At 37.7% G+C, this 25,991-nt stretch overlaps 1 protein-coding gene across 12 annotated transcripts in view; it reads left to right on the top strand.

Moving 5' to 3' along the window:
• Positions 1–25,991, top strand: part of CDC42BPA (CDC42 binding protein kinase alpha) — a 183,774-nt gene that overhangs the window by 48,272 nt on the left and 109,511 nt on the right. For all 12 annotated transcript variants that reach the window (XM_064709519.1, XM_064709512.1, XM_064709516.1 and 9 more), the window contains exons 3-5: positions 10,864–10,955; positions 17,062–17,145; positions 21,448–21,543. In XM_064709519.1, coding sequence (XP_064565589.1) covers positions 10,864–10,955; positions 17,062–17,145; positions 21,448–21,543 — 272 coding nt within the window. The remainder of the gene's footprint in view (positions 1–10,863; positions 10,956–17,061; positions 17,146–21,447; positions 21,544–25,991) is intronic.

Below are 25,991 nucleotides of genomic sequence, written 5' to 3'. Positions count from 1 at the left end.
TCTTTGTAATGGGTAGGGAGTTCACTGGGTTATAATACAGATAATCTAGTTTTGACCTGAGACTAGACCCAATTGCCAGGAAGGGGTTAAAAGTACTGTTTTCATATGAAAAAATATTAAAAATTCACATATTTTGGAGAAAGTTTTGATCATCTTTCACACTGTTGTTAAGCTTTCACTACTTTAATGTGTTGCTCAAGTCTAGAGGAAGAAGAGGTTTCATGAGCAGGTGTTTGTACTGAGGACTCTTGCTGAAAAGGGAAGGATGCTGAAAAAATTAGTGAAATGGGTTTTGTCATATCATGTGGAACATAAATTATTCATACCAAAAAGAAACATTTGTTTGCTTACATTTTACTTTTTAACTTGCTCCTTTGTAGTCTGTGGAATAAGACATTTATAAAAATGTGAGCTATGAATTCACATCCCTGCAAGCACTTTTTTCATAGATCAAACCTTTTATCAACTAATTTCAGAGTGAAGAGTAATGAATTTCTAGCATTCATTTTGCTTATGACTTAATTATGGTTTATATTTGCAAAGTGTCTTATTCCCAGGAATCTATTTTTATTAGAATGCAGTTTCCATTGGAGTATTTTTATCAAGTATCCAGATTGCTAAGTTTTTAAAAATTAAGTGCCAACTAAAATTTTTGAATGCTACCTTCTTCTGAAGTGGGGTGGATTTATTGAGGTAACTGAGTGACTCTCTCCTTAAAACTGCTGCTGTTTTTAGAAATTAAAAAATTGTGTTCTGCACTCCTCTGAAAATGTATCCAACTTCCGTATTATCCCATTACTTATCTCAAACTTGTTTGTGTGTGCTGTGTCTTGCCATGATTTTTCCTTTTAAGTTTCTAATAAACAAGACTTTTGAGATAAAACTTGGGTAAAAGCATTCAGAGAATTTTCAGAACTCAGTGGTTATTTTATGTGTTTAGGATCACAACTTGCAAAACATTTCTTCTCCAGTAAATCAAATTCATATAAGAGCATCTTTCCTTTCTGTATTTGGGGGGAAAAGCTTACAAAATTTTGAAAATATGTCTAGAATTTGAAGATGAAGAATAGTTGGTCTTGAGGTTTATTGTTTTTTTTGGTTAGTTTGAAATGGAACCAATCAGTCATTTACAGAAAGATTGTGAATTTCACTTGTGGCCTCTTCTTTTGATCTTACGTTGATAAACAAAACCAAATAATTGTCTTCTTACAAAATTATTCAAAGATGACTTGTCATTCAGGTTCAACCTTTCAAATATGTGCGTGTAAGAGTTCATGGACTTGAGGTCTCTCTAATTTGTGATGTGTCTTTGACAGGGATACTGAAATAAGTGAGGTGCTCAGTAGCACAAAACTGAAACTACAAAAGTAGTTCAGGTGCACCATTAGTGAATCCCTTCACTTGATTCATTAGCAATCCTAAAGGGACGATTTGAAGCCACATGCCCTGAAAGGCTGGTTTAAAATCATTTTATGTGTAGGTAATATAAGCATTAAGGGTGCTTAAAACCAGAACCAAGATACTTATTAAAAAATAAGTGCAGGTTTCTGTTTGGTTTCATAAATAATTAAATCCATCCTCTGGGTTCCAGAATTATTCTTTCCTGCAGCCTTGGTGTTATAAAGAAGGTGTGGATCAAAGCAATCTCTTGACACCTGCATGTGTGCCCACAGACAAGTGTGGTTTATGTAGGAGTTTCCTGCTCACAGAAAATATTTATTATAGGTTGGTTAGAGGTGTTGGGAAATTTGTCTTCTTCAGAATGAAGATTCTCTTGAAAGTTTGATTTATATTAATGGGGATGGTTTGCAGTAGCAACAGGTTTTAGTGATTCAGCAGCACTGAGGATTAAATTATTAAAATTGCCATGAGGTGAAGTGCGGTCGAAATAAAAATATCTTAATCAGCATTATTTTCCAGTGATCACTTAATCAGGAAGAAAGTGGAGATGATTGTGGTTGGGAAATAGAGCCGGATCTGGGGCACAGTTAGGTACTTCAGCTTTATCATATGGTTTTTATTCTCAAGTGGGCCAAATCAAGTTTATTACAGGAAATTTACATCCTAATGTACCGAACTTTCAAATGATTAATTATTTTTTTATTTTATTTGCATTAGCTTTAGAGTAATTCTGGGAGAGAACTGAAGTTCTAGGATCTTTGGAGACTTTTCAGGAGTGTGGTTTCTTTAAGAAAGGGCTGCTGTTAATGTCTTAACTCCCTGAAATGTCACAAAACTAAGGCAGTAATTGAAACATTACTTAATTTTGAATTACAGTTCTTTTATCCTTGTGTCAATGCAAAAGAACCAGACTATAATGTACCTGTTCAATTGGATTGCCCAGCTTGAAATACAAGGAGCAAGCAAATGAATAAGTTTTCAATCCTTTCAGTACAAATAGTGTGGGGTGATGGCATTTTAAATGGTGTGAGGTATGGGTGGAAGAGGAGCTTAAGCTGTCCAGGTGGAACAGTTTCTGTGGACACAGGGAAGGTGTTTCTTCTTTTTTTTTGTGACTGGGAACTCAAAATTTCAATAAAAAGTAGTTGTGGAGATGAACTTTATCTTGATCTAGGTGAAAGTCCTTCTCATAACACCAAGTTCCTACTCAGTATAGTTTTTCAGATTTCCATTTGTCATACATTATATTGAAGTTGGTTTTGTTTTTCTGAATTTTAACATTGTTTTAATAGTTGAAATTCAGTTTCATGTCATGAATGCAGGGCTTCCTAGAGCATTTTCATTTCAAATATTGCCTATAAGGGCCAAAGTAGGAGTGTAATTGTGTGCATTTGTACAAGCTCTGTAGCACTGCTTGGGGGTTTAGAGCTGTGTTGCAATGCAGATACAAACCAGTGAAACCTGCAGTAAATTTAAGTGCTTTATGAGCAGGTTTGTGGCACGCTCTTAAAGAGGAAACAAGGTATATTGGTACATGTTCATCCTTGGGCACCTGCCAGAGGTGTCCTGAAGAGGAATTTGCTGCTATTTTAGGTTTGGCTGCTTTACTCTCCTCCTTCTGAGGCCTTGCAGCTTGGTGGGAAGTGTCTGCAGGGATGTGCAGGGAATTTGGGGGGGAAGGTACCATAGTGGAGGAGTGAGAGACAGGATCATTTGTATGCTGTGTGAGACTTGACAGGTGTGCATTTTGACAAGTTCTAAGTGTAAGTGTTGGCTAAGAATATCTGGCTACACAAATGGGTCATTTTAGAGAAGGAAAGTTTGTGGAGAGTCTGCTCACTCCCCTTCTCGCAAGGATTAGAGCATATCATTTAACTAATTAAAAAATATTAAAAGTGCTTTCAGTTTTACAGAGCTTTTACAGCTTTTTTGTTTTCTCCTCAAGAGCAAAAATTTAGTTGCTCATGTAAGGTGTAATGAGACTCTCAGTATTTGCAAAAGAATATTAAATGCCTGACCTCAGTATATTTGCTTTATACAGATATTTTCTTTTAATTAAAATTCTGAGGTGAAAGGGAGGCAAGAGAAGGGAGTGTAAGGCAGTATCCCTTAAAATCCTTCTTTCTGTAGCTTCAGAAATGGAGACTTCTGCAGTGCTGTGAAATACCTGGGAAGCTGAGCAGGGGACTCAGTGGACTAAAGTTGCTGGTTTCTTCTAGAAATAAAACATTTCCATGTTAGTACAGTATGCACCAGACTTTCTAGAGGGTGCTCATTTCTGTATTTTAATTGAGAGGATTATTTGAATTATGAATCAAATGCATATTGAACAATTCTTTATTGAGGGATACAAAAACAGAACAAAGGAAACAATGAAATTATTGATACCTCCACAACTGCTTTGAGAGGGTACATATTTCAGGCCTTAGTTGTGGTTATAACAGTAGCTGGTCTTCAGAGTAGAGTGCTGTTACTTAACACATTCTTCCTCCCCTTTTCTTTTTTTCCCCCCTCTCTCACTGAAGAGTGGTTGCATGCTCTGTTGATTGTGCAATGTTTGATTTCTTTTTTTTTTCTCTGATATTCATCAACACACAGTGTTCCACAAACAGCTCTTTTTCTAGAGTCTAGTCAGACTAGAAGGTGTTATGTCTGCTTTACATAAGAAAAAGTAATGCTTTGAAGAACTAAGAATTCTCCTTATTCATTTTTGATGCCTGATTTATTTTGAATTTCAGATTATTTAGTAATTCTAAACACAGGTCTGATTGATTGTACTTACAGCTGAAATGTCCAGCATTTTTGGCAGTCAAATACCAGCATATTGGGTTATTTTTCAGACATTGGGGAATGTGAGGTTTAGGCTTGACTGTTGGAAGTGTGATTTTAATTGACTTGTTTCCAGCTCTGGGACAGCATGAGGGATGGAGTCAAAGCAGTGTTCTGCTTTTTTAAGTGCAAGGCCACCGTCTTCCTTGTCCTTTGTTTTAGCCTTTCAGGGTTTTTAAATGTCACAAAACTTTCTTCCTGTCTGCTCTTGATTTGCTCTCAGAGCATTTCCATCCTCTTTAATAGGTGGAACAGGAGTCTTGTAGCACAACCAGTTAAGTTTTGCTCTAGAATTCCAATCCACAGCAGGATGAATTAAAATTCAATATTTCACTTTGCTGCTAGTATAATAATATTTAAACATAGGGTGGTTTACTGAAGTTCTTGAGATGAGAAAGAATGGTAATATAAAAAAAATAATGGCTGTATCTTGATGTGGTATGGAAGTGTTGTCCAGATCTGCAGTGGGTGTTTGAACACAGGGATTATTTTTCGTTTGAGTCTGGGGAAGGAAAAACCAGTATTTTATTTTTTCCCTAATTTTAAAGTTCCAGTTGAAGAATATTTTGTGGTAGCTGTAGCCAAAGTTGGCTGGATGGTCTCTACTTGACCTTGATGCAAACACAGTAGGATCCAGAATATTGTGTCTGTCTATACCATAGTACAGGAATTTGTGGACATGCTTCTCATTCCTGGAAAATGCCAGATTCTTAACTTGTGCTTAGAGATGCTGGCACTTAACTGTTCATCAGGGAAAACATGTCAAAAATGTTCTGAGGGAGTGAAAACTGAATCTTAACTGTTAAAACTGAGCAGAGTATTTGTGGCTTTTATTTTTTACATTGTCTTGACTGATGTTCTGTGTTTCAGCTGCTATCGCTGTTGACTGCAGTGTTTCACCCCGATTTCCTCCTGAGAGTTGGCAGAAACTGCAAAAGCCTTCTTGGCTATTCTGCCAACCTTAGGTGGGTGGAAAGGAAAGATTTCTTTTCCATCTCCTCTCAAATTATGCTTTAAGCGGCTCTGCCTTGCTGATTGTCAATTGGTTCCCCTTTGTTTGGAGAAAGACTGTTTTTTTTGAGGGTGGTTTTCTCTCACACCTCCTTTCTGGAGTTTTTTGAAAGCTCCAGCTATGGTCTGTCTTAACTCAAAAATGCTATTTACACCTTTCATAATCTCAGCTGATAGAAGCCAGTGGAAAATAAATATTTTAGGTTTGGATCAAGCCTGTAAAGTAGAAATACTTGTGAAGTTCCTTTCAGGATTTTAGCCAAAATTTCAAAACTGCAGAGCACTTTTAAAAAACAGAGCTGTCAATATATTATTTTGCTTTGGGTTTGTGGTGGGGTTTTTTGTTGGGGTGGTTGAGTTTATTTTTTTCCCCCCCCAAAGACAGCACTAAGAAGAATTAGAGAACCTTCTGGTATTGAGTTAAATGACAATCTCTTAGATTATGTGCTTTTTTTTTTTTTCTCATATGCATGGGGAAGCTCTGTATGTATTTTAATACTTTTAGCTAGTGAAGCAAAGGCATCTTGAAATGGCAAGTGACTTGTTTCCCATGGTTGTTTTCTTTCCCAATCTGTTTCCTTCAGAATGAACTTTCACTGTTGTTGTTGACAATTCTGGTGGACACAGTTTTTAATTTTTATAGCTTTGGCTTGACATGGCATTTTACATTGCACAGTGCAGTGGGCAGAAGGCTGGGTTTGCTGTGGGATGTCTGATTGCTAAGGGGAAGCATGTTTTGTAATTTGGGAAGAAAGATAAGGGTATCTTACTGCAGCCTGTCAGTCAAGGGTACAATCTTCAGTCTTAGCAGAGTTAGCCAGCTTATTTATCCAAAAGTAAATGCAGCACCAGTGAGACACTGAGAGGAATTCCTGAGCACTGTCTTGTTATGTTTTCTATTTAAATGGGTCCCAATTGCTGCTCCAGGTGTGCTGCACTTTCTTTAACAGTCAACATCATCTTCATCTCACTTGGGTTCAGTTTGAACCCATTCCTGCAGCACCCCTGGTTCCCTTCAGTGCTGGGGAGGGGAAGGGGCCCTGGCAGGTGAGGGAGAAGCAGGAGCCCCCAGCAGGTTAACCTGGGAAAATCTGAATTCCAGGGCCTGCCCTGCCCAGGCTCTGCCGGCAGGAACTTGGAGCTCGAGGGACACTGAGCAGGGCAGGAGCATGAGACTAACTTTGCTAATAAAGCATCCAAAACAGCTGTTTTACTGTTTTGATGTCATTTGGTCTAATACTAATACTAAACTGCATTGGGCTATCAACCATGTCACTGCCATCCTGTGTCAGCTCTGTGGAAGATGTGGACTTTTATCTCCAAGAGTTTAAAACATAACCCCCTTATTATTAAATAGGCTGTAAGTAATGCTAATAACTGCTTCCCCACTGTAAATATGATAAACAGAAGCTCGGTGTCACTGCTGCAGAGCTCATTGTTTTGCCTCTCTTCTGCTGGATGCTTGCTGTAATTATAATAAAATCCTGCCTTTCCAGGGCCAGGGGGTAGAACATATGTTCCTCTGCATGCCTAGCTTGGCAACTAGACTTCTCCTGAGTGTTTTTCTATGTGTTTAACATGTTACTTCTGATGGAGTTCTGGTTAAATTTCAACCAGAAAAAAAAATCTAAATTTCTAACACTTGTAGTATTCTCCTTTTACTGAATTTTATTTTTTTCCATGGATTGTAGGCATAAATGGAATGAGTGGCTAGAGCATGAAATGTGGGGATAGAGCCATAGAAACATAAATAAATTGAAAAAATAGTCATGGCAGGTTGACCTTGTTTGAAAATTCAGCTTAGCTTCCTGCATCAGTACATTGGTTGCCCTGAGGGTGAATTGGGAGATTGTTTTTCCTTGCCATGTGTAATTGATTGAATAAGTGCAAGGAGTATTGCCAAGAGGGCGGTGGCACAGTTTTCCCAGGCAGGGTGAGATGGGAAGCACTGGCCAGGTGGAGTGGCCAAGTGTTCTCACAGAACAGATTTTATAGGTCAGTTCTTATCTCTCCATCTCCTTCACAGAGATTGATAACATAGAGTATTTTTCACAGCAGCCTCCTCCATGAACATTGTGTATGACTTGTCAATGTGTGGCCATAGAGAACATGCTGGAAAGTTTTATATCATGAACTTCCAGCTCTTGTGAGCTGAAAACCAGCAGGAGGAGGCAGTGGCCAGGCTGCCCACACTTACCACCCCTTGTTGGGAGGAGGAAGAATTCTCTTTGGCACAGCAAACTGCTCCCTAATCTGTATCACACATGGCTAGCAACTTTGAAAAGGGATGTGTGTGTGGAAAATATCATCTATGCCCCTGTGTATTTCTGTAGGCTGAATGAAGCAGCAAAGGAAATGCCCATACTGCCTCTCAAAAATCTGCAGAGAAAGTGTGTCACTCTCATATCAACCGTGAAAGAAACCACAGCTCCTGTGCAAAAAGAGGGTGTTGTTGTGTGTTAACTTTGTGCTGCTCCTCTTTTGGGAGATGGGGGTGTAAATGAGGGCTGTGTTCCTGCAAATCTGCTTTTCAGGGACACCACTTTTCCCTGGCCTGACCATTTGCTCTCTCTAAGGCCTGTAGGACACTGCAGAGTGCTTGCCAGAGGTCTGCCTGTTCACCTCCTAGTCTGGAAATCTGTGTGGATGAAACGCTGTCTGCAGAGAGCCTTCCAAGACCCCAGGCCAGGCCAAGTTTTCTATACTTAACATTGCTGTTGCCACAAGAGCAGCAGATGTTTGCACAGTAGACAAACAACGTTGATGATAAAGCAAATTGACCTTTTTTGGAACAAGCTATTTGGAGCACATTCCTAGGGCAATTCTTTTTTTTTGTTTTTCCCTTTCCCCCCCTTTTTTGTTTCTTTTTTTTTTTTTTTTCCTGGGGCTCTAACTTTTCTTCCAAGAGCTGCTTGGCTCTACATTGACATCTCTGCTAGAGGTGATAAAAAAGTTACAGAGGAGGGAGGTTTTACAAACTTTTCCACTAATGCTGATACCACAAATCATTTAACCTACTCCAAACCTATTTTTGTCGTCGTTATTTGACTGAAGTAGTTATAGTGATGTTTATTTTTCCAGAATCCCTATGGGAACCCTGGAAGATTTCAGAACGTAATAATTAAAGAATGACAGGCCTTTCCTTGCAATATAAAGTGAGGAAGAGCTTTGTGGTTTAAACAGCTATGCTGTTGCTTGTTAGCAAGAAATTCTGCCTTGTACTCTAGCCAGGCCTATAATGGTCAAAAAATGCTGCAGTTGAGAACTACATGTTTGTTTTCAATCAGTTGTTTTTCAAGTTAAAAGGCTCTAATGGCTTGTTTTAATTTGTTCAGTAGTATTAGTCAGTAGTATTGATATTTGTGTTCAGTCACTTAGTGTAGCACAGCTCAGGGTGTCCAAGTAAGGCAGTACATTTTCTTATCACTTTTTCTACTGCAAGACCTTTCTTTTAAGGAATAAAAGATTCTTGAAAGTTTGGGGCATCTCTGTGAAGTTAAGTGATATACTTCTGTTTAAATTGCATTTTAGCAGTATTTAAAATGTAATATTAAACCTATATTTTAATTTTTTAATTCAATATTTTGAATAAAGTTATTTTAAACGTAAAGCTAAAGTAGCACTGCAATGAAAATCTCAGTATTATATGGCTGCATCTTTACTATTTGGACCTACTGGGGTTTTTTTTAATCATAAGCTGATGTTCCTCTAGTTGGAACAGATGTAATTGCTGGGGGAGAAATTTCAGGAAAGAGACCAGGTTCAGACTTTGGAACCACTGAGATTTTTAAAGGGTTTCATGTATTGTACCACAAAAATTACTAGAGCTGTGCTGTAAACATGTGCTGCCTTTTTGTGTCATTGTTGTACAGATGTGGTTTAGACAGCTGCTTTGACTAGGATGAAAATGTTTTGTGAGGGGTTTTAGGTATCAAAACTACAGGTAGCTTGTGTCTTGACTCAATTTATAAGGTTGCTTTGCTGAACAGAAGGTAGCATGGTTCTGGACAAGGATGCTGTAGTGCCTTGAGGGGCTGCATGATTAACATTAAAATTCTAATTTGAATTATAGCGTTTTAGCAGGATTATTTCATAACATTAGGAAGACAAAATTCTGAATTCTAGGAGAACCCAAATTTGGTTTCTTACATGTGTCTAGGACTATTTAACTTGGTTCTTACTTAGGGTCATTTGCTTTTGGAGCTTTTGAAAACAGTTCCCCACTTCTGTTTAGAAATGTTATTCTGAACAAATTGTTCTGCAGTATGATGTCTTGTCACAATTCTTCCCTGCAAATAAATCTGCACTGATTCCATCAGCTCCTGCAGAGAGAGAAATGGACAGAGATGGGCCTCTGTACCCTGAAAGCATAAGCTAATAAGGTTTTATGGGCCTTGTAAAATGGTGACTTTACAATGTGCCTTTTTGGGGTTTTGTGATTCAGCAGTGTGATTGTCAGTGCCTTGTCTGTTACAAAAATCATGTTCCCTTTTCATAGATGTGAAACTGGATGAAGTATCTCAAGTTGCTTTTTTGGAATCATTGAGCTAGACTGCCTTTGAGCCAGAAATTGACTTTATATTTTGGAGACCCATCCCAATCCTGATTATACAATGTTCTTGTATGAACCATATTTACTGGAGTATCTGGTTTAGTAATAGGATTTCATTTGTGTGAAGTATTGAACGTGCCTTTAGAACAATAATTTTATAAAGAAATCCTTTTCCTGCTAAATTACTTAAAGCTTTAATTTTTAAGGTTTTTTTTACCAAGGGTTGTGCTGTGCATGTTTTGATGTAGAGTTATCAGTAACTTGTTTTGCATGCCTGCAGAGATGTATTAATGAACCAGGGCTGGTTAATTGTAGTGCTAAATGGGGCTAAAAGAGAGGAATAGTACTCCTGAGACTTTTACTGCAAACAGTGCTGGGATTTTACCTGTCTGGAATACCGTACATTAGTTTGCTTACTGCTTTCAAATATATTTTAAAAGAGGGGGAAAAGGAGAAGGAAATGAAGCTTAACTTGAAAATGCGTTCAGTTTTTTCACTGTATGTGTTAATAATGTCTTGAGTGCAACTGTTCTTCCTTCCAAAACTAAGAATTGACTATTAAGTGTTCCCTTGAAGAAGTATTTTTCAAAAACTGTTGCATAATACATTGTGTAGGCCAATATTGCCCTTCCACTTACCATTTACCACCGTTTTAATTTCTCATTGAATACAGTATTGTCTGGCTGATTGGCAAAAAAATTAATATTGTCCAAAGCGAACTCATTATATTAGACTTTGCTTTTGCAACCAGAATTATATAGCACAGATTCAGTGGATGTCTGTGAACTCAAAAGTCTGTGGAAAAATACAGTCAGCTTGACTCCATTTTTTTAAATTAAAAGATGGCAAAAAGCAAGCTTACTTTGTAAACCTTTTTCTCACAGCAGTTTTGACTTAGTTCTTACTTGAGTATTTCTAGCTTTAAACTTTATTATATTCCTTTAGGATAAACAGGTGTATAAGCAAAACGATCCCTTGGTTTTAGGCCTCTGATTGCATCTATTTTGTGTTACTGTTGCGTGGGTTGTTTTCTCGTTTTTAATGATTCTCTTTTTTTCCCCTTTTTTCAGCCAAACCTTTTACATCTAAAGTGAAACAGATGCGACTACATAAAGAAGATTTTGAGATTCTGAAGGTGATTGGTCGAGGAGCCTTTGGGGAGGTAGGTGTGAGAAGGAGGTGGAAGGGTTTGGATCATTCTCTTGCAGACCTGCAGCACTGAGGAGAAGAGACTGTTGATAACAATACACTGATATTCAGGTTTTTACATTGGTTAGCCATAATGGATATTATAGGCCCACCTAATGTTTGGTGCATGTACATGTTGTTTTATACATTTTTGGCACCTCTTTTTATGCCATATGAGTTTTGAGAGCAGGCAGGCTCACATGGATTGAGATGACACCATGTTTCAACTGTCTGAGGATAAATCATTTGCTTGACTAATTCTTTCCAGTCAGGAGGTGGAGATCAGTGTGTAACTGGTGGTTTAGAAGTCAAATAATTGCTAATTTTCCTGATAACTATACAGTCTGAAAGTAGTTTTCAGCAGCTTAATTAGCCAGATATTGGCACTGACATTCCAACAACATAGAGAAATATCTCTTTTCCTGTAATTAAGTTTCCTATTTTAAGGAACTTCTGAATATTTTTCCTGTATTTCTTTTAAGGACTTCAGCAGATGTTATTTTCCTTTTCAGTTGTCACCTACTGCTGTCAAACCATACCATTTTTTGCTGCTGCTGATTAAGCTATCTCTTCCTTGAATTTGCCAGACAAGTCTGTTTATCACTAGGTCAAGGAAACTTTAAAATGTTAGCTTTCTGCCCCATTTTTCTTAATTCATGGGTGCATGAGCTTTGTTTTCATGCAGTACACTGTAGGAAGAGCAATCTAATGTACAGCAGTGCCTTGAGTTTTTCATGGCTAAATATACTGCAGATGTGGGTAGTGTGGAAAGCCTCTGCAGGAGGTACTGCATAGTGCCTGAAAAAGCACATGAACTTAAACCCAAAGAAAAAGATTTACTGATCAAAGTGTTGATTGCCTTTGGAAATGGAAGTTCTCTGTGACAGGAGGGGATTTCTGGAGGCTCTGGCACGTGACAGAGAAGAGTTGTTGTCAGGTTCACTTTCATGTTTGCATCTTGAGTGAAAATCAGTCTTTGCCAGTCTGTGGTTGTGGAAGAGCAGACTCCTGTAGGTAGTATGTCAGGAAGAGGAATTTTTACTGTAGTGTGTGCCACTACGTACTCTGATCCCTGTGTGCAGATATAATCATTGGGCAGCTGTAAAAATAACAAAAAAAGGTAGTATTTATTTAGCTACTTTATCACTCATGGTTTTGGTCCATCTGGAGTGAAGCTTCTTTATAAAGGAGACTGATGGCTGAAGTTACTCATGGATGATTTATCTTTAGTCTAAACTTCTGCCACAGAGAATGTTGCAATCTCCATTTTGATGTAAACACTTCTGCTTAAAAGATTAGCCTTGGTCAGTGCTACCATAGGAGTTGCAGCTGAGTTACAGATTGTGATAAATATAAGAAAAATCGCTGATGTTGATTCCTTCTTGTCGGGAGGATCATGCATAAAACCTGCTTTATATTGTGTTTTTAAGACAAGTCATTTTTGTCTGCTACATCAGCACCAAGCTCCACAGCAGCTGAACCGCAGAGAAACCGTGGTTCTTTCTCAGGAAGTTCTTTGTGGTGAATCATCCCCTGAACAGTGAGAATGTAACTTTCCCTGTCCCCTTCTGGGGACAGCCTGTGTGATTGGCGAGTTCTTCTCTTCTAGGAACAGTGTTTCTTTCTAATTCCTTATCTGAGGAAGATAACGTGACTCTATGATTGTCAAAATCTTCAGTAAGGGGAAAAATGAAGCTCTTTCAGTGAAGATGTTTGGGTTTTTATGTTCTTAATAAATATTTCGAAGGATATGTGTCTTGCTGGCTTAGCAAAGACAAGTTCTACTCAGACATTTGTCTAAGAAAAGAAATTGCTAATTTTTCTGTAAAATAACCAGTAAATATCTGAGGAAAATTGAAAAATGGACCACCAAATTTTACTGCTACTTAAACCACAAAAAACTATATTAATAATAAATTGCACAATACTTGTATTTACTGAGACAGATTAAGAAATCTGAAAGAATGTATTTTCTTTCCAGCAAACTATAAATGAGACCAAGGTTGCTCTAGGTTACTGGGAGGGGTAATTTTTGTCTCCTGAATCAACATAATTCTGAAATTCTGTAGACTACAAAGTTAGTGCAAGTTTTCTTTGGCACAGTCTCAGACTTGTTCTTATTTTGATTTTACGCTACTCAATTTCTTCAATTTGCATAGTCAAGAAATATTTCCCTTTTTGTTTTTACAAGTTTAATGCAGACAAAAAGTAGTTCAAACTCGTTATTGCTTATAACTGTCAGAGTTCATTGGTCCTAGATTTTGTTTTTCCCCTTACCCTGTTTTCTGCCTTCTGAAAAGGTTTCCTTTTTGTCAAATAATTCACATGCCCCTTCCCTCTGCATGCATGCATATACTTATTTACAATTACATGTAAGAGCGCTGTCTTTAGAAAACACAGATGTTTTGCTTGGGGGAGGAGCAGGATTATCATGGTAAAATTAATAATGTGGGCTTCAAGCAATTCACTGTGCTGGCTTTTAGCACAGGGTTTGAAAAACCGAACTCAAAACAAAAAGACTTTAAATTTGGGAGCTGAAAATGCTGCTAGCAAAGGTGAAGCAACTGGACAACAGCTCTTTGTGGTGTCCCTCAGCAGTGTAAAAGTGCACTTTAGTGAAAGTTCTATCTACTGCCAAAATTTTCAGTTGATTCTGTTATGGCTTTGAAAAAAACAACAGTGCATGCTGATGCTAGCAAATACCAGGTTGTTATGTTGTTGATATTTTGAAGATGATGAGTTTTATAGCTTGAGAATGAGCTAGTTACTCCTAATTTTTGTCATACAGTTATGAACAGTAACATTCTTTCTTGAGTGCTTGTTCTTGCTGGACAAGAAAACCAATGCTGAATCTTTTTTTCTACTTTTATTGTTTTTCTCTTTCTTTCAACTTTAATAGCTTCTATTCTAGTTTTTTTTTTTTTTCTGTAAAAGGCTATTGCTTTTTAAGCAAAGGGAAAGTGCAGACAAGTATCACAAATAGCCAAGCTTGGGGCAGAAGGTGTCTGACAGCATGCCAAACTAGACTGCTGTTTGTGGGAAATATCGAAAATGGTTGGAGGATGAAGAAAAGAGCTTCATATCTGGCTAAACCCAAGATGTTTACATCAGCACATACCAATCTTTTTTTTTTTTTTTTTTTGGCTGCTCACAGGGAAATAAAATTAAAAAAAAATACCAACCTTTAAAAAGTCTAATTTTAAGAAGTTCCAGTAGCAATACACTTCAGGATCACTAGGAGTGATTACTCTTTCTTCAGTCTTGACAGCTTCACTAGGGAAGGGAGAAGATCAAAACAAAACTCTGTCTATATTTGTGCCTTTGTGTAGGTAGTAAATACTGTGTGTATATGTAAACACTGCCTAGATTTGTAATCATGATTCAGATTCTTTTTTGTTACAATTAGAAACTGCATCAGTCTGCTCAATTCTGAAGTGTCAGGTTTTACTTTCACAGTCTTGGAATAAGCATTTTGGGATTGACTTTTCTAAAGCACTGAGACACCCCCAAAAACATGCTGTGATTGCAGAAAGATGCTTATGATGTCTGTGATCTTTTGTGTGTGGTGGTTATTGATATGGAATAACATTAATGGCTTTCACAGACTAAAAGCTTCAGACTGATTGTAAACACAGCTGGTAAACACGAGTCTATTTTTGTTCTTTAGTCACTCTTCAATGCTGTTACACATTTGCAGAAGGTACCAAGCCCTTGTTCATGCCACAGAAAGCCTGTGTTCCAAATCTTCACCAAAGGCAGTGCTGTGGCTCCTGCACTTGTGTCCAAGTGATTGCTGAATAGGAGGCTGGAAATTCAGGCAGCTGTGCACTCTTACTGTGTGCCTTTCAATAAGCAAGTCCTGTGCAGGATAACACAGCCTTGCACTGAGCATGCTGCAGGCAAGAAATGAATTCCTGAAATTGGCCTTGAAATACTTGTATTGTCTTATGCCTCTGGCTGCCTCTACTCCAATGGTTAATGGTGGGGAAAAATTTATTTCCCATGCTGGGCAGCAGGAGCTACTCAGCTTTAGTAGCAGCAGCCTGTTAATCTTTCCCAGCAAGAGTCCCAAAACACTTACAGGTCTTTGGGGCACAACTACATTGTAGCTTCATACCACAGGCTGCATCACCAAGGGTGCCCCTGTTATCCAAGTCACGTAGGATACAGTTGGAATACTGATAAGGTGCAATTTTGAGGCTTTCTCCTCCTGCCATTTTTCCTTAGAAATTGATACAACTGATGGCTTACCAGAGCCTCTAAGATTGACAGTATAGCAAAAGGACTATCAAGATCAAATCCACACTCTGGGCGATGTATCACTGCAAAAGATTCATCTTTCCCTCAAAAAGAAATTGTGATTCTCAGTCTTGGGTTTCCATGCACACCACAGCGAACATTCTTTATGAATTGAAGTTATTATATTATAGGCTAAAGTAATAATCCATTTTTGTTTTTCAAGTCTGAAAATTCCTTGATGGATTCTAAATCTGAGCTCAAACCTCATGTGAGGTAACCTTTAAAAATTTCAGCCCATAAACTAGTTTAAACAAATAAATGCAATACCTTTCTGTCTTATATCCTCTTTTTATCTCCTTGCCACTGCCTCCCCCTGCAACCCCAGACGGCCGCAGTGTCAAGAGCAGGGCTGATAATGTACATATGGGAAGTGACAGCTGCTTGGCCTGGGAGTCTGTAGCTAGGCAGGAGCCACACTGTGAGGTACACATTGGTTTAGACATCAGAGCATTGCACTCCTTCAGCCTGGGCTTTTGCCTCGTTTGTGAAGCTGTTGCAGCTGATGACACATCTGAAGATGGCTCAAAGAGGTTTGCATGACACTTCCTTCAAACTGTCTGATCCTGTATTTTCTTTTCTGTTATCACTGTCTTCACACATTGCTGGTTTGCTGATGGTGAGAGAGGTGAAAGGAATGTAGGAATCAACCTTGGTATTTTTTTTGTAACTGGCCTGCAGGATGAAGATGATGATAATCTGTGTGACAGCGTGTTGGTTTGTAACCAGGTGCACACAGAAATAAACTTTTATCTGCTTTTGGTTTTAAGGCTTCTTTAAAAGGCAAGAGGCAGAACAGAATAGTTGGAGAATGGTTGTTAAAATGTAAAGTGATTGTTGAACTTTGCTGTAGTTGGGATGATAATGCTGGTCTAGTTCTGATCAGCAGCTTTGAGTTTGTGGCACTTTCACACCCATTTTGGTTAAGATACTGAGCTTTCCATACCCAGGGAAGCTGGAACTGTGAAAACAAGTTTGTGTAAACTTCTTCCTTCCCTCTTTCCTAAAAATGTTCTATGTTAGCTTATATTATAGCTGAACAAAACTAATATTCTCAGAAAAGGATGGTGTCAGTGAACTTCATTAATTTATTATTACAGAGGCCTATGGCATCTAATGTTTCAGAAGCTATGAGGAGAGGAGAGGCAGCTGGGCTGGATTGTTTTGTTACGTTTCACTTCTCTAGAAAATGTGCATTTTTCTGTTTTCCTGTTGCTTACAACAGATATCATAAAGAGCTCATTGAACTTCAGGTGGAAAAATGTGAAGTCATACTATCTTTGAAGAAAATGTAGTGCATGATTTGAAACGAGAGTGGAAGTTGCTTTATGGCAAATCTACAGTTTTATTTGTTTTTAAAACCAAAACCACATTGTTTATCTTGATTTAGAAGCTGCTGTGCTGTTACCTTTTTGTTAGGGCTCTAAAGTTTAAATAAGTGTGTAGCACTGAAGTGCAGGAATATAAAGCATAGAGCTAGAGAGCTTCATGTCATTATGATACAGCAAGAAGTGTGATGCTAAGAAATGACAGTTTTCATTGACAGTCACTTAGAAAAAAATTATACCTAGGGAAAGTGTGATACATAAAGAAAGCTTGCAATAAATGTGTAATTTTCCTGGACTATTAAGGTGTTTCTGTTTTGAGGGTGTGGTATTTTGTGCATAGTAAAAATGTATCCAGAATAGTTGAAAAAAACCTCCAAAACTGCAAGGTTACATAAAAATGAAAACAATATATATTTTCTTCTTATAACTCATTTGTCTTTCATTTCTTTTTTCCAGGTTGCAGTAGTAAAACTGAAAAATGCAGATAAAGTTTTTGCCATGAAGATACTTAATAAGTGGGAGATGCTGAAGAGAGCTGAAGTAAGATTGCAGTAACGTTTTCCATGATTGTGTCCCCTCTTACTTTGCTGAATTGTTATTTCTCTGTCCACAAGTCTCCATGTTTATTAGAGGGATGGAGGAAGTGCTTCACTATTTACTGGCAGTATAAAAAAAATATTAAATAAGCTTAAAGCAATTAATCAGAAGGGTTTAAATGTCCTGGAATCTTGACTTCTGTGGGGCTGAATGTTTTTGACATTAGACCTTTTCTGTAATTGTCCAAAAATTGCCCACTGCACAAGTGATCTTTTAATACATTTGTTCCAGTTGGGAATGTCTTTAGCAAGTATTTTCCATGGTGGAAGGTAATTACTGAGCTATAAGAAGGTAATTGCTGAGCTATAGCTCATCAAGTCAATTAGTTGCTCAGTAGTTAGAACTTAGTAAAGGCCCAATGAGTGGATTGAAAAATCAGAAAGATTAAATTTTCAAATTAATTAGAGGGCATGTTTCATAAAAATGTTCATCTGCAAAAATATGTGATAAAAAGTTCCTCGTTAAAGCTGGAGTCCATTTTATGTCTGGAAAAGGTGGAACAGCTCCTTCACCAGCCTTACTTTTGCCTTAGCTGTCTACTTTCTTTATACAACTCTGCTCTTCACAAATCCTTGGTATATTTCCCCTGGATTCCTTTGAAAGGAAGCTTTTGAAATGCAGCCTGCACCTGAATACTTGTGTATTAATTTTAGATGGAACATGTATCTAACTCTAATTTGCTTTGAAATTCTTCATCTGTGCGTACTAAAAATACACTCAGTAATGTATAGTTTTTATTTGAGACCTCAACTTTGCTGCTCTCAAACTGCCTTGCTGTTCAACTGCTTCCAAGTTTATCTGATTTCCTCATTTATGTTTTAATTACATCTTGGTAGGAAGTGAGATCAATGGGAAACCATCACACTCTTAAAAAAAATGTATTCAGACAAATTAAAGCCAATTTCTGATGTGTGCACATCCTGTTTCTTTTAATGAAAATGTTATAACAGTAAGAAGTATAAATGGCTTGCAGATTGTGGTTAGATGTGCACAATGTGTTTCCTTTTTATCCAGAAATTATTCAGATACTGAGCAATCTGGCAGTAGTCTTGATACAAAGAGATATTTCTCTCCAAGACAAATGTCATTACTGTAAGTTTTATTATTTCACTGAAAAAGAAAGGACCAGGAATAAAGCTCCACTCTGTTTTTAAATGTACCCTTTTAGAGTGAGTTTGAAAACTGTTTCTTTTCATTAGCATACAGTTATAAATAGGTTTCAAAAATTTTTCTCTATGCAAGGTATTAAAAATACTCTTCCCATGGGTCCAGCTGAATTTTTGAAAGTCTGAACCGTTAGCCTAAGAAGAATTACAGCAATGTTTTTCCATGTATTTGTAACCCATGGGTATATAGTGGAAAGAGAACCATCTGGAGTGAAAATGCATTATGAAGCATGACCTTTAGCAACTGTAACCTGTCATTTTTAAACATTCATGAATGCTCTTCTTACTACTGATGGGGAAAATGACCCATTTTTGCTCTGTTAGCAGTGTGCTGCTGAGATACACAGGAAAATCATGCAGTCCAAAACCACAAGCAATATAGATAGGTCGATATGTTCATATGTGTATTCATAGTCTGTGTGTTAATGAACATATGTGTCAACAGTGTGGGAAGTGGGAGTCATTTGTAAAAGCAGAAAGATAGTATGTGCTCAAAAGAGGCTTGAGAATGTCAGAGTAAGGTTGAGAACTGCAAGTTCTGAGTGCAAAAACTTTGTTACTGTAAAATTACACAGGTTGCAAAGTCAGTGTTCTTTTTTTTATATAATAACAGAGGATAAATTTTCCAAATACTTGCCACTGTTGAGATGGGACGTAGAGCTGGGAATGTTACTGATACAAGGAGTACCTGGAAGTGTGTGACATCTTGCTGTGACACCCCCAGACCTGTTACCCTGAGCGCTGACAGTCACTTAGAGTTACACGCGTGCCATGCTGGTGCCAGATGGGGCTCAGGAGAGACCAGGACAAACAGCAGGCTCCATGGAAGCAGTCAGCATCCCCAGGAGGTGCTGACTCTGAGCTCTGAGGACATGAGCACCCAACAGCAGAGCGGGTCAAATTCTTGGCTGCTTGAAGGCCACGATAACAGCAGAGATACAACCACGGCACCGAGTTGGCTTTGCTGTGACAGAGTTGGATCAGATGGCCCCTGGGGGTCTCTGCCAACAGTTCAAGGAGACTGCCCAGGGAAGATGAAATGTAATGCTGGAATAATGTAAGGCACAAAGAAGGCTTAATTTTATAAAAGCCTGATTTAGCCATGCTACAGTAATTAAAAGAACCGCTGCTACTGTTTCTTTTTGTTGTTGCTGGATTTTTTTTTTTTTTTTTGCCACTTCAACTCTCAGCTGTGTTCTACTGTGGTAGTAGCTGTTGCTTCAGCTCTAGGCATGCTGCCCAGAGGTGGGTGTCTGGAGTGCTCCAGGAATGCACAGTCTTTTGTCAAATCATGGCAAAAACAAGTGGAATTATATAAACTCTCTAGTAACCAGTCCTATTAGTTGTGTCATAACAAATGGAGAAACTACCTGTTATTTATCCTTCTGAAAACAAGAGTTCAGAGTTATTTTTCTCTGAAATATGTGAAGAGTTTGCAAACAAAGAAGGAAAAAAATCAAGCTGAAGCATCAAACATCTTCCTTCTGAAGATGATCCATACTCATTCTCCTACCCCAAGTCCATTTTTCATTCAATAATCTTTGAAGGTATTTGTTTGAAGTATGTCTTGCTATTTTCTCAAATTTCACTGATTTAGCTGCTGCATTGTGCAATGATTCAAGTATGTCATCCTAATCTTTCCTGGTCTGCATAGTTCTTACCCACTGTATTCACCAAAAAAAGGACTTGTGATGGTTTATTTGCTTGGAGGAAGGAGTTACTTGCTGCTCTGTTTTTGCTGCATGTTTTCTTGTGCATATCTCAATCTCAAATGATGTTTCACTTTTCATTTTTCACTTTCCAAATCTCACAGCCACCAAAAGCCATGCCAGAAGTCTGCTATTTTCCTATTGGATTTGGAAATCAAAATGAAAAAATAAAAAGCAAAGGTTTGAATTTCCTTTAAACTTAGCTGTCTCAGAGATGGAGAGACAGAGCAGGGTTCAAAATGATGAAACATCTTTGTGAAGAGCAGAGTGTGCTGGAATAAAATATGGTCTGTGTTTTTCTCAAACTCTCCATCTGCCTTCTAAACAGGAGCCTGTACGATGTTATTCTTTCCTTTGCACTATTGTTTACATCTCTTTTTTTCTGAACAAAATTGTGTGTTGGCTTTGTTATTTGATACTTTTTGTTTTCTTGTGATATTCACTTCAGAACTTACTCCCTTCAAAATATTTATGACATTTCTTTGCTATAGTTTTTTTGGCTTTTTGTCTGTTTGGTCGTTTTTGTCTGTTATTCTGTAAAGTTGTTTCTGCTGAGGTATTTTTTTCACTACTCAGGGCAAGTTGCAGGACCTTCATTGGATTAAATGCCTTGCTGCTTTGCACTAAGTTATTTTCTTCACATTTTGCCTTCTTTTTTTTCGTACAAAACATTTGTTGGCAGTTCTTGTTCCTCTTCTGTTCCACTTGATATGAAGGCACCTCTTGCCTCCTGTTTGGCTTTCCAGTGTATTGAGGGGAAACCTTTTGGGATGTCTGATCAACAGCTTATACCTGGCAAGAGCAACATTTGCTCCTCCCTGCTTTTCCTGAGAGAGGGGTGTGGAGAAAGTGATTAATGATTATCAAGTGATGACTACATGGAGTTATTGGCAGCCACTTTCACATGGAAAGAACTGTGTGTGAGAACTCAAGTGTAAAACTGGGCTAACACCATGATGAGATAAAACAGCAGCACAAGACTCCAGATTCCAGCTCTCTGACTCCTAGAGCAGTTACAATTATCTAATGCCATTATTGATTGTTTTTCTTAATCATGCATTGCTATCCTGTCATTATTGATACATCAAGATATTGGCATTTTAGATGATGGGAAGCAGCAGCTTCTTTATCCCTTTGCATCACTTAACAGTACAGAGAAGTACAACTGCTTAAATTTGAAGAAGGTGGTCTCTTCTCATATCTATTTCTTTTTAGATTTTGTCGTATTTGGATAGTATAATAACTTTTTAACTGAGAGGCAGTTTTGATTTTTTTTCCTCCTAAATATAATGTCAAAGCACAGTCAACTTGCTGAATGTTTCTCTTTATCTATTTTACCTAAAGCCTGTAATTATTTTTCTCCCTTTCAGACAGCCTGTTTTCGAGAAGAGAGAGATGTGTTAGTGAATGGAGATAACCAGTGGATCACAACATTACATTATGCATTCCAGGATGAAAACTATTTAGTGAGTGTTGCTTTTATATATTTATATGTTTATATATGTATCTGTGTGAAATGCAGAGTCTTGGTTGTGGTTTGAAACAGAAAAGTAGTTTATTTGTTAATTTTGTGTTGTGGACCATGCAGACCATGTGAGGATCTGTGATTTTTCCATAAAATTCTGAAGGGTGACGATTGGTGAGAAACTATGAAAGTTTGGCTATAAACACCTCAGGAAGACAGGTTTGTTTTCTAAACCACTTTGCATTTGTTGATAAACTTTGGTCTGTCTGCATAGGCTTTCTTATAATTTGTCATTCCAGTTTAATTGGATTTGTAAAATTGAAAGTGCACTTGCTAACATAGAATTTCTATTTTAGCTTTTCATGATTAACCATGTTGATTACAGTTTTACAGAGAGCAATTGGGAGTAGACCTGTTTTGAAACAACTTACTATTTTGAGGACTTAAACTCAGTAAGCTGTCACAAAACAATAAAGCAGGAAGAATGCCTCTAAATTCTCATAAATAAGAGTTGGAAGGTGTAGTTTATTAAATTAAAATGTCTCTTTGATGTTATTTATGAGTATTGTGAATGACTCACAAAAAGAAACTAATGTGTGGAAAAGTGGCCAATTTTCTTTAAAATCCCACTTAAAAATGTTTTGATTGTGATACAGTTTCAGTAGAATTTATACCTAAAAAAGTAAACAACTTTGCATTGATGGCTTTTAATTATTTGGGTTTTATTGCCCTATGCTTTGGATTCTCTATCATTAGCAATTCGAATGTTTTGGTTAAAATCTACTGTACAGCCACAGTAGTTTTTTCCTCCCAGTCTGTTCAATACAAAAAGTGCTATACAGGGAACTCTTGCAGACCTGTAGTGGTTTTTGCCATTATATTGCATTTTCTTCTGTCAGTTCAAATGCCTGGGTTTTGGTAGATTTTTATGGAAATGGGGCTCTGTATTTGTAAGTCTTAACTGTTGGTGTAAATACCTCCCAGCCAGCTTCGTGCTTTGTAATGTGGACAGTAAAAATAATCTCATGTATTGTGTAATTCTGATCTTATCATTAAGAGCATTTCAAGGAAAATATTATATATTCTAGAACAGCCTGCTAGAATTGGTTTTATTCCTGCCAGTTTCCTTGTTTTCACTAAGCACAGAGCAGGTTCTGTTTATCTTTGATAGTCTGCTGGGGTAAATACCAGTGATACTGGGAGTTTGTATCATCACTAGCTCTCCATATGCTTTTTATTGAAATTGTGTGTAACACAAGTGGCCTTGAAAAAATCTGTGTGGATTGAGCAGTAGATGTGATTGTGCAGTGGCTGTTGCTTGCCTTGAGATGGACCTCAGCAAACTGGAGAGAGAGAAATCTCATGGATTTCAGCAAAGGGAAAGGCAATGCCCTGCATTTAGGGAGTAAATAAGAGAAACCAAGTACATGCTGGGGCCCAGGTGAGTGGAAAGCAGCTTTACTCGAGGTCCTGGTGGATAACAAGCTTAGCCATGAGGCAGCAATGCACTCTCACAGTAAAATAGACCAGAAGTGTTCTGGGCTCAAGGAAAAGTGTTGCCAGCAGGTCAGGGGAGGTCCTTCCTCTCCTCTCTGCCCTGCACCTGAAGTGCTGTGTCCGGGTCTGAGCTCCCCAGGGCCAAAGAGAGATGGAACCACTGGAGCAAGGCTGTTGTGAGGCCAGAAGGATGATGGAGACACTGGGGCATCTTTCCTGGGAGGAGAGCTGGGATTCTTCACCCCAAATAAATGTAGGATGGAGAGGGAGTTGTCATCAATGTGTGTAAACACCCCATGGAGGGAATTGAGACAAGGGAGCCGGATTCCTCCCAGTGGTGCCTAGTGGGAGGACAGGAGCCAGTGGATACAAGCTGAAATCCATGGAGTTTCATCAGAACACAAGAAATCCCTTCTTTATCGGGAGATGCTCAAACCCCAGCTGGAGACTGTCACCATCAGCGTTTTCTAGCTGACCCTACTGAGCAGATGAGGTCTGAAGAGGTCCCTTCCATTCCAAATGAATCTGTGGTTTGGGATTAAATGCCTGTGTTAAGCTTCCACCAGCTACTAGAATTTAGAGTTCTTAAATCTATGCTTTTTCTCTCTCTTGGAAAGAGGTGCTGTCATACAGTAGTATTTTGAGAAGTATTTGAGACTGGGATAGATCTGGATGATTGAGTACGTTTAGAAAGTAGTTTTATTATTATTGTTTAGGAAGTATTTTTAAGGCTTTAAAAAAACCCTATTTTTTATAAGAGCCTGGATATTTGACATTGGATATTTGATGGAATTTGTTAATGTAAAATTTCGTTTTTAGATTTATCTGTAATTCCTACACACATATTTAAATTCATTTGCACAACTTAACCCTGAATTACAGTTTAAGTGTTGGCTTATTCAAGGAGCTGAAGGTTTCTGTGTCGTTAGGTTACTATATTGCTCTTGCAAATTTAGGAGGAGGTGCAGAATCCTGTGTTTTAAGAGCCAAAATTCTCTTATTTTGTTATATCCAGTAGCTGAGTTGCAGAGGTTTTCAAAGTGCTGGTGAATGAGTGCAGAGATCCCACGTCAGTTAGGAGAATCTGAAGAGTTTTTTGTCAATATACATTCAAAGCAATAAATTCAGCTCTTGGAGATGTCTGTGCAATGCATCACTTAGTAATCAGTATCTGGAGTTCCAAAGGCTTAATGCATTTTCTGAAACTGTAAAACACAAGAAATTTGTACAATCAATCTTGTTCCTGAAGGAGTGCAGGAGCACCACTGAATAGAAGATACTTATCTTCTGTAAGGATTGTGAGCATAATTTAAGAAGTTCATTATTCCTGTCACAAAGCAACAGATGAAAATTTGACTATCAACACATTTAAAATCTTGTGGAAATGCCTTTTGTACTTTCTTGTGCACTTGGAATTAATGAGGATTCCCATATTATTGTGTATCAAGCTGTTAAAATCGTTGTTCATCGCCTTTATTGTTATGGAAAATATGAGGGGAAAGAAACAGGGGTAAGGTTTCTGCCTGCCCCTCAACTTCCCTAGAGCTGGAATAATTTTGCAGATTTTTTTATTCATATTTTAGTGTCTTTTTCTGAAAATGGGCAAGGCAAACACGTTTGAGCAACTAATATAAATAGTCCCTTTAGGCTGTGTTTTCAGAATTTTAAAGAAACAAATTGGGGTATTCATGATTACATTTTCAATATTTTTTATTATTTATGCTCTTAAGAAGACTCTCTGCTTCAAATGCAGATAGGCTGCCTTCCTGGAAACAGACTGGAGCTCTAAGCAAAGGCTTTCAGAGAGTCTAGTGGAAATTCATTCTCAGGGGTGTGATTTGAGTCTTGGAGCTGTCCTGTCAAGGGCCAAGAGCTGAACTTTGGTGATCCTTGTGGGTCCCTTCCAGCTCAGGATATTCTGTGATTCTGACTAACCTGTCCACAATGATGTTCGAAAGTAATGTTTAGCAGTGTGTGTTAAATTAAAATGTTAAAAATTAGTTTTTTAGCTATAATTAATTTGATTTTTTTCTTTCCCCTATTTAGCCTTTCAGGCACTGTTTCATAATTAAAAATAAACTAAATTAAGCTACAATATATTCATCCTGAATTTCACACCTAAGTTTCACTTTTTCCAGTAATTTTAATTATGTTGCTAAAAGAAGTGGCATTTTATTCTGTAAATACAGTAAAATGCAGAAAGACTCTGATTTCTTTTAAAGTCTATGCATCCACTTTTATGGCTGGCAAGTTTTATGTTTCATTAATAGACGAGAAATCAATATTTTTCTCCATCCTTTCAATTAGAGAAGGTGACATGTTGTATTTTATGTTGCCAGGTCCTGTATCATGTGCAATGTCAACAGTTTCTGGAATTATGATGTGGGTCACTGGAAGTCTCTCAGACTTTGCCTTAATCTAAAAGACCTTTAGATTAGAAATACCCCTCTAAATCTAAAAACTTTGCTCTCCAAAGTAATTTGTTTAATGGGGAAAGAAGGTGGTAGGAAGAAAGGGAAAGGAAAGCCTTGGAAATTAGGGCAACATAAATGAGATTACAAGTTTACACACTTGTTTCATTTTTATAGGTCTGTACTTAAAAACCTTTACTCCTTTAGCTTTCTAACAAAGGGCATTGTTTTCATAAGGGAGTCCAGAAGATCTAAATATTTCATGTTTGGTGATGGGACTGTGGATGAAGTTAATACTGTTTTGTCATGAGGCTTACTATATTTGGGGAGTATAAATATGAAAATTATTCAGGTAGGCTAAATGCTAAACTGCAGCTGAACTGGCTGCTGTTTTCAGAGCACTAAGCATCTCAGGTTTTTTTATATCCATAATAATTTTTGCAGTGAATTAGTTTTTATGCTTAAATGAATATTAAGTCTTTTATTCACTCAATAAATTGTGATTTTTTTTTTCCCCTCACTCTGTTCTCTTACTGTTCCC

Source organism: Zonotrichia leucophrys, chromosome 3, assembly GCF_028769735.1.
Source record: "Zonotrichia leucophrys gambelii isolate GWCS_2022_RI chromosome 3, RI_Zleu_2.0, whole genome shotgun sequence".
NCBI classification, from domain to species: domain Eukaryota; kingdom Metazoa; phylum Chordata; class Aves; order Passeriformes; family Passerellidae; genus Zonotrichia; species Zonotrichia leucophrys.
The sequence above is the reverse complement of the archived record's forward strand: the minus strand, read 5'-3'. Positions and strand labels throughout refer to the sequence as shown.